General features: G+C 49.4%; 1 protein-coding gene across 1 annotated transcript in view; it reads right to left on the reverse strand.

Moving 5' to 3' along the window:
- Nucleotides 1–10,000, reverse strand: part of LOC135827184 (protein white-like) — a 24,173-nt gene that overhangs the window by 3,257 nt on the left and 10,916 nt on the right. The window contains exons 10-16 of the mRNA XM_065339712.1: nt 9,240–9,332; nt 5,507–5,564; nt 3,902–3,979; nt 2,259–2,367; nt 1,469–1,566; nt 743–816; nt 3–43 (exon numbers count right to left, since the gene is read on the reverse strand). Of these exons, the coding sequence (XP_065195784.1) occupies nt 3–43; nt 743–816; nt 1,469–1,566; nt 2,259–2,367; nt 3,902–3,979; nt 5,507–5,564; nt 9,240–9,332 (551 nt within the window). The remainder of the gene's footprint in view (nt 1–2; nt 44–742; nt 817–1,468; nt 1,567–2,258; nt 2,368–3,901; nt 3,980–5,506; nt 5,565–9,239; nt 9,333–10,000) is intronic.

Consider the following 10,000-nt stretch of genomic DNA (forward strand, 5'->3'; position numbering starts at 1 on the left):
ACGCCAGCAAGATTCCAAAGTCAAAGCAGATCTGATCCAAGCCCTGCACAAACAGGAACCATATTAAACGTTGTATGACGTCATAATTATTCATAAGTCTCTTGTTGTCACACCACAAGTCACGCGTGTTAGGTTTTCTAGCACTTGCACCTTTGTGTCATTATTTCTATGTGTTTAGGTCACACATTTTTTAGTCGCTGTTAGTTTTAGTTATCCGTTCTTCTTTTGCACTGAGTTATCACCTCCTTACTGGACTTAATCCACTGTTCTTGTTCCTTTCCCTTTGCTGTATATCACCTGATGAGAAGGCTTGAAAGTATACTTGTGAAACCGAAAACGTTCAAGGATGTTCGTAAAGAGCCTGAAGTGTGTCCTGTTTTTTTCTTTTGTTTGACTGTAATTTGAATATCCTATACTTGTAGATATTGCCATGAATGAAGTCATAATGGTGAGTCTGCGTAATTCCACAACCGATTATGGACGCTAAATGTGTCGTTGTAAAGGTTGTTTGTCGTCCCTGAAACGAATATTGTTCTTTTCGTTCTCGGACCCCCTCCCACACACCGTCCGTAATGAACACAGCTTGCTAATGTGTATGCCGAATATGGCATGCATGTACATGTAGTATAGAGGTGAACTGCTTATGGTCACTGTGTACATATATAGAGAGTGAGTGGCTAGTGCACTACTAGTGTATCATATAGCACTGCACATGTACTGTGTATGTGTTTTGCTTGCATACCTGTCCTAGAGATAACTGCTGCAGAACTGCATCACAATTCTCAAAGCAAAAAGCTGTGGCGTTGCCGCAGGAACCTGCTCAAACACAAACAAATGACAGGCAGAGAGTAAAAAGTGTTCATAAGTTTGAAAAAGTTTGAAAAAGTTGAAATTGTGTCTGTATTGTTTTTATGAACACATAACTGCTGAGATGTAGTGAGAGAGTGAGAGAGAGAGAGAGAGAGAGAGAGAGAGAGAGAGAGAGAGAGAGAGAGAGAGAGAGAGAGAGAGAGAGAGAGAGAGAGAGAGAGAGAGAGAGAGAGAGAGAGAGAGAGAGAGAGAGAGAGAGAGAGAGAGAGAGAGAGAGAGAGAGAGAGAGAGAGAGAGAGAGAGAGAGAGAGAGAGAGAGAGAGAGAGAGAGAGAGAGAGAGATAGAGAGAGAGAGAGAGAGAGAGAGAGAGAGAGAGAGAGAGAAAGACACAGAGAGAGACACACAGAAATAAAGAAATAAAAAAAGAAAGGCGCAGAGAGAAAGAGAATAAAAGAAAGACACAGCGACACAGAGAATAAAAAAAAGACAGAGAGACAGAGAATAAAAGAGAGACAGAGAATAAAAGAGAGACAGAGAGACCCCAACCACCATCACAGTATGAAATGTTGTTCTTCACCTGTATAACATAACACACAACAAAAACAGAGTTGCATTGCCAGTGGCAGACAGTGGTGAACAACAGGGGGAACACCATACCTAAATCCAAGTCATCAAATTCGTTGATCAGCAATGCCTCCCATTGATACTTGAACCAGCTGGTGCGATCAATCCATATAAGGTAGTCTGGAACATTACTGGAAATATAAAACATACACACATACACACGTACACTGGTTATGTAAGAAAGGAAACATTGCACAAATCCTATAAGCTGTTGTGTATTGTATTAGACGTGATAACAGGATAAAACATGTCACCTTTCACTACACTAGTACTTGTTGCACATACATGGCTAGTTTCTGACCCGCAAAGGACTTCTTTTTGGCCCTCAGTTTTCCATTGCTTTGTTTGCCCTAAAAAAGCAGTTGTTGTTGTTGTTGTTCCCTATCTCTAGGTTGGTGTTACGGGTGTCTGTCCTCAGTAACCATGGTAACCCGTGTGCGAGTTTCTGACAACTTCAAGTGATAATACAACGCTGACCCGACTATCATCTGCTACTTGTAAATGTGTTGTGTTACTAACATATGATTATGACGAGTGTTTTGTCATGTAATTCCACCTCCACTACTTATGTACATGCACTGTCTGACCGACCTCATGACACCAGCAGCAGCAGCAGCAGCAGTAGCAGCAGCAGCAACAGCAGCAGCAACAGCAACAGCATGACTTCAAGTTGTAGATAGCATAGATAGCATAGCATATCATGTAGTGTAGAGAGAGTTGTTGTTTTAGTGATAAACACGCAGAAATATGCTGGATATCTACTTATCTCTATCCGAGTTGTATAAATACAATTCTCCAGTGCATGTATATAGAGTTTTCTTACTCGGGATTTAAAAAGACTCCAGTGAAGAGCATGAAGGGGATGACAAACGGAGTGACCAACGCCAGGCCTAGCTGCGCGTTGTCAAACGCCAAAGTGGAGATGAAGAAGCCTGTATGCACATACGCACTCACGCATATACACACACACACCAACACAGAATACACACACACAGAATACACACACACACGCACACACACACAGACAGAATACACACGCACGCACACACACACCAGCACAGAATACACACACACACACACGCACACACACACACACAGAATACACACGCGCGCACACACACACACATACACACACACACACAGAATACACACACCAGCAGTGAACAGTAACGAACAAAGAAAACACAACACACAATTGATCATAATTTGAACTGCCCTCTCTCTCTCACCCACTCCCCCCCCCCCCCCTCCTTCCCTTTCCCCAGCCCCCACTTCTCCAAAACTGATTAAAACAGCTGGAGAGGAGACAAGGCAACTTTAAAAGATACAACAATACGCCTTCAAGCAGCCGAGCCTCTTGCCAACTACAGTAAGATCGGGCGCCGAAGAACACCTCGCCGAAGAACGCCCAGGCTGGAAAACCGGCAAAATTTAAGAACAGTCCAGGCTAGAATTATCAGATTTAAGAACACTAGATCTACATGTACATTGTACGTAGATATTGTATGGGAGGTGAGTACATGTCATGTACACGTGTAAACAGTAACTGCTACATGTACTGTCATTCCCATTTACGACACCCACTAGTTTAGAAGTTCTACATTGCACTACATGTACATGTACATGTACATGTACATGACAAACGTCATGTACATGTACATGACAAACGTCATGACGTCACTCGACTCGCCGCGCGCGTGTGAATAAGAACGGTCTGGCAAGAATCAAAAATTTAAGAACTTTCCTAGGCTGCGCTCGAGCCCCTGCGTTCTTCGGCGCCCGATCTTACTGTACTTGCTTTCGTGGAGTGTGGCTGGTGAACTGTTCGTGCTGTGGTCTGCAAGCGTCGTGTGGTCTCGTCGGGTCAAATGAAAAACCTATTAAGACCCCACACTATCCGGCATATTTGTACCCACCAACCGAACTAGCTCGCACACATGCACGCACGCACACACACACACACACACACACACACACACACACACACACACACACACACACACACACACACACATGTACACACATCGACACGCACACACACACACACACACACACACACACACACACACACACACACACACCCATGGACACGCTCACACATACACCCATGGACACGATATCTCACACACACACACACACACACACACACACACACACACACACACACCACACACACATACACACACACATACACACACACATACATGTACACACATGGACACACACACACACACACACACACACACACACACACACACACACACACACACACACACATGGACATGCTTACACACACACACACACACACCCATGGAGACGCTCACACACACACACACACACACACACACACACACACAAACACACAAACACACACACACACATATATATTATATACACACACATGCAGACACGCACACATAGACGCACAGACATACGTGGACAATCATTGTACGTGTTTTCCAATACCTAGAGCCCGGGCTTGATAAGCCGCCATGAGAAGAACGGCGAAATACGTGAAGAACCCGTCTGCATCCACCCGAAAACCTGCATTTGCAATAACAACAGGACAGCAAAGATCTTTGCAGGCAGGTGGCATTCCAACGGATCCAGAAAACTCGCCCTCCAGCTGATTCATACGAGAAGGAGGAATTTAATAAAAGGGCAAATACGGTATAAAATCAATATTCATATACTTGCAGTTTGTGGCTGTTTGGGATGCCGGGTTGACTTGGTCTGAGGAAGATGAGTCGATCCCTTTCATCTATACACTGTTTCCACATTATTATAGTCAAAATTTAATATCAGTAGGATGAAAAAAAGATCATAAAATGCATCATCCGGGGGCTTCGGCCCAGGACCCCCTTCATACTCGGTAACCCGGGTGTACATACATACACACACGTACACCCACACACTCACGAACGCACACATACACCCACCCACCAATGGACCTCTTTAGGACGAAACACCAAGGGACCTCTTTAGGACGAACACCAAGGGACCTCTCCTGGCATGACCAACAGGGGTCTGTCCTGGACGAATACCAAGACATCTCTTTAGAACAACAGCCAATGTACCTACCGTATTATCTCTAATACAAGCACAGTCTCCAATAATAGAACACCTTGGGGCGGCATTCAAAAAATAAAGTGCTCAGTCTCCATTATAAGCACACTGTGTAAATTCATTATCTGAATCGGCGAAAAAAACCTGAAATGTGTGTGTCTGACATGAATTTGGCCATGGCAACATGCCTATGAAATGAGGTTGAAATAATAATGGAACAGTCTCCAATAAAGGAACGTCTCCATTAATAGCACGGGGCGGAGGTATATTGAAAAAATAAAGGACCGTGTTTATTATTAGAGATAATACGGTATTTAGAATGACCAGCAAGGAACCTCCTTAGAATGACCAGCAAGGAACCTCCTTAGAATGACCAGCAAGGAACCTCCTTAGAATGACCAGCAAGGAACCTCCTTAGAATGACCCGCAAGGAACCTCTTTAGAATGACCAGCAAGGAACCTCCTTAGAATGACCAGCAAGGAACCTCTTTAGAATGACCAGCAAGGAACCTCCTTAGAATGACCAGCAAGGAACCTCTTTAGAATGACCAGCAAGGAACCTCCTTAGAATGACCAGCAAGGAACCTCCTTAGAATGACCCGCAAGGAACCTCTTTAGAATGACCAGCAAGGAACCTCCTTAGAATGACCAGCAAGGAACCTCTTTAGAATGACCAGCAAGGAACCTCCTTAGAATGACCAGCAAGGAACCTCTTTAGAATGACCAGCAAGGAACCTCTTTAGAATGACCAGCAAGGAACCTCCTTAGAATGACCAGCAAGGAACCTCTTTAGAATGACCCGCAAGGAACCTCTTTAGAATGACCAGCAAGGAACCTCTTTAGAAGGACCAGCAAGGAACCTCTTTAGGACGACCAGCAAGGAACCTCTTTAGAACGACCAGCAAGGAACCTCTTTAGGACGACCAGCAACGAACCTCTTTAGGACGACCAGCATGACAAAACAAAAAACATGAAGAATCCGTGCCGTGAGTGTCGTCCCCTCACCAATCATGAAGTAGGTGATGACAGTGAAAAGAAGTGAATATAGTGTTGTGATGGGTAGCTGTGAAGGGAGAGAAAGCAACAGACATGCATGCACACACACATAACGTGTTACAAGACCAACATGTGCATGCACGGACATATACACACAAACACACACACACACTCATGCACACACACACAAACACACACACAGACACACACATACACACACACACACCACACACTCATGAGGTTTGCTATTCAGCAACTAAAGCCACAGCCAAATCACAGATTTTTCAAGATTTGATACTAATTCCCGCGGTAATTTCCAAATTTTTGGAAAACTTAGACCAAAAACTTGGTAATACTAAGTCTTCTTACTCTATAATGTGTGCAGTAATGGCTGTGCCAATCATTACGAAACCTTCACGGTATAAAAAAATTTGTCACGCTCAACAAGATTGGGTGTGACGTACTGGCATACTGGGATGGTTTCGGAACGATTCAAGCCCCTTATTCATTTATACCAATGCATTTCTTTGGCAAACCCAACGCATAATGTTTTCCCAAATGGACTCTAGCGGATGGAGTTTGTGGAGACGAAGGATTGGCTGTATAAGCGGAGACCCATCATTGTTATGTACTAGCACCACCGCCTCTGACACCATTGTTACGTAATACACCATTTCTCACACTTGCATTATTGTGTATGCATGCATATCTGTGCATGTACCCAACCATGCTAACACCCCCAGCCATGCTAACACCCCCAGCCATGCTCAGCAACACCCCCAGCCATGCTAACACCCCCAGCCATGCTAACACCCCCAGCCATGCTAACACCCCCAGCCATGCTAACACCCCCAGCCATGCTAACACCCCCAGCCATGCTAACACCCCCACCCATGCTAACACCCCCAGCCATGCTAGCACCCCCACCCATGCTAACACCCCCAGCCATGCTAACACCCCCAGCCATGCTAACACCCCCAGCCATGCTAACACCCCCAGCCATGCTTACACCCCCAGCCATGCTAACACCCCCAGCCATGCTAGCACCCCACCCACGCTAACACCCCCAGCCATGCTAACACCCCCAGCCATGCTAGCACCTCCAGCCATGCTAACACCCCCAGCCATGCTAACACCCCCAGCCATGCTAGCACCCCCAGCCATGCTAACACCCCCAGCCATGCTAACACCCCCAGCCATGCTAGCACCCCCACCCACGCTAACACCCCCAGCCATGCTAACACCCCCACCCATGCTAACACCCCCAGCCATGCTAACACCCCCAGCCATGCTAACACCCCCACCCATGCTAACACCCCCACCCATGCTAACACCCCCAGCCATGCTAACACCCCCACCCATGCTAACACCCCCAGCCATGCTAACACCCCCAGCCATGCTAACACCCCCAGCCATGCTAACACCCCCACCCATGCTAACACCCCCACCCACGCTAACACCCCCCAGCCATGCTAGCACTCCCACCCATGCTAACACCCCCAGCCATGCTAGCACCCCCACCCATGCTAGCACCCCCACCCATGCTAACACCCCCACCCATGCTAACACCCCCAGCCATGCTAGCACCCCCAGCCATGCTAACACCCCCAGCCATGCTAGCACCCCCACCCATGCTAACACCCCCAGCCATGCTAGCACCCCCCACCCATGCTAACACCCCCAGCCATGCTAACACCCCCAGCCATGCTAGCACCCCCACCCCTGCTAACACCCCCAGCCATGCTAGCACCCCCACCCATGCTAACACCCCCAGCCATGCTAGCGCCCCCCACCCATGCTAACACCCCCTGCCATGCTAACACCCCCAGCCATGCTAGCCCCCCCCCAGCCATGCTAACACCCCCAGCCATGCTAACACCCCCAGCCATGCTAGCACCTCCAGCCATGCTAACACCTCCAGTCATGCTAACACCCCCAGCCATGCTAACACCCCCAGCCATGCTAACACCCCCAGCCATGCTAACACCCCCACCCATGCTTACACCCCCAGCCATGCTAACACCCCCAGCCATGCTAACACCCCCACCCATGCTAACACCCCACCCACGCTAGCACCCCCACCCATGCTAGCACCCCCACCCATGCTAACACCCCCACCCATGCTAACACCCCCAGCCATGCTAACACCCCCAGCCATGCTAACACCCCAGCCATGCTAACACCCCCAGCCATGCTAACACCCCCAGCCATGCTAACACCCCCAGCCATGCTAACACCCCCAGCCATGCTAACACCCCCAGCCATGCTAACACCCCCAGCCATGCTAACACCCCCACCCATGCTAGCACCCCCACCCATGCTAACACCCCCACCCATGCTAACACTCCCACCCATGCTAACATCCCCACCCATGCTAACACCCCCACCCATGCTAACACCCCCACCCATGCTAACACCCCCAGCCATGCTAACACCCCCAGCCATGCTAACACCCCCAGCCATGCTAACACCCCCAGCCATGCTAACACCCCCAGCCATGCTAACACCCCCAGCCATGCTAACACCCCCAGCCATGCTAACACCCCCAGCCATGCTAACACCCCCAGCCATGCTAACACCCCCAGCCATGCTAACACCCCCAGCCATGCTAACACCCCCAGCCATGCTAACACCCCCAGCCATGCTAACACCCCCAGCCATGCTAACACCCCCAGCCATGCTAACACCCCCAGCCATGCTAACACCCCCACCCATGCTAACACCCCCAGCCATGCTAACACCCCCAGCCATGCTAACACCCCCAGCCATGCTAACACCCCCAGCCATGCTAACACCCCCAGCCATGCTAACACCCCCAGCCATGCTAATAGCCCCAGCCATGCTAATAGCCCCAACCATGCTAATACCCCCAGCCATGCTAACACCCCCAGCCATGCTAACACCCCCAGCCATGCTAACACCCCCAGCCATGCTAACACCCCCAGCCATGCTAACACCCCCACCCATGCTAACACCCCCAGCCATGCTAACACCCCCACCCATGCTAACACCCCCCCCCCCCCGCTAACATCCCTACTCACGCTAGCACCCCCACCCACGCTAACACCCCCCCCCCACTAACACACACGCACACTAACATCCCCCCCCCCCCCACCACCACCACCACCAATGCTGACACCCCTTGCTAACACTACACCCACGCTAACGCCCCCCCCCCCCCCCACACACCCCACACCCACGCTAACACACACACCTACGCTAACACATCCACCCACGCTAGCACCCCACCCACGCGAACACTCCCACCCACGCTAACACACCCCACGCTAATACCCCCACCCATGCTAACACCCCCACCCATGCTAACACCCCCACCCATGCTAACACCCCCAGCCATGCTAACACCCCCAGCCATGCTAACACCCCCAGGCATGCTAACACCCCCAGCCATGCTAACACCCCCAGCCATGCTAACACCCCCACCCATGCTAACACCCCCAGCCATGCTAACACCCCCAGCCATGCTAACACCCCCAGCCATGCTAACACCCCCACCCATGCTAACACCCCCAGCCATGCTAACACCCCACACCCACGCTAACACACACACCTACGCTAACACATCCACCCACGCGAAAACTCCCACCCACGCTAATACCCCCACCCACGCTAACACACACACACAAACACACACACACAAACACACACATCACATACTCTCACACACACGCACGCACACACACACACGCACACACCTCGACACAGAAAATAGAATCCTCACCTCAGCGAAGAACTTGCTGAAGTAGAAAATCCAGGTCTTGTACATGTGGTTGTCGTGGTCCCGTATCAACACAACAACTTCAGTTGGAAACACCTGCATGGCAACAATATCACCATGACAACATCACCATGACAACATCACCATGACAACATCTCCATGGCAACATCACCATGACAACATCACCATGACAACATAGCAACTACAGCATTGTAGCAAGGAGGCAGTGCAGTTTGCTATGTTGTGCCGCCTATCGAAGTCACACCCGTCCATCAGTACATATACGATCACTTAAAGGTATTTCATTGCCAAGAGCTGCGCTTCGGTCCTCTGAGCTGTGCTGAGCAGCTCTAACAGAACGAAACAGTTGCTGTCCACAGATTAGTGTGCTATCACTTACACGCTTTATATCATCCCCAGTGAAGTAGTCTATAACAGTATCTCTTCAGACATGCTTTATATCATCCCCAGTGTAGTAGTCTATAACGGTATCTCTTCAGAGGCGGATCTAGGGGAGGGCGCGGTGGGCGCTCGCCCTCACCTCAAATATTTCGATTTTGTTTAGTGCATGCCCGTGGGCAGTTGCGCAAGTGTTTGCACATGCTGTGACAAGTAGTTTCTAGTGTCAGATAAGAAAGTTCTTCTGAAAACGGAATAATTGTTCTCTTAGACTTTGGTTGACTTTTAGTTTTGAAATTAGTGTTCAGTTGACCAACTTGTATAGCTAAGGCGGTGAAGGGGATGGTGCACCGCCCGCCCAAGCG

Source organism: Sycon ciliatum, chromosome 11 (assembly GCF_964019385.1).
Source record: "Sycon ciliatum chromosome 11, ocSycCili1.1, whole genome shotgun sequence".
Lineage (NCBI taxonomy): Eukaryota > Metazoa > Porifera > Calcarea > Leucosolenida > Sycettidae > Sycon > Sycon ciliatum.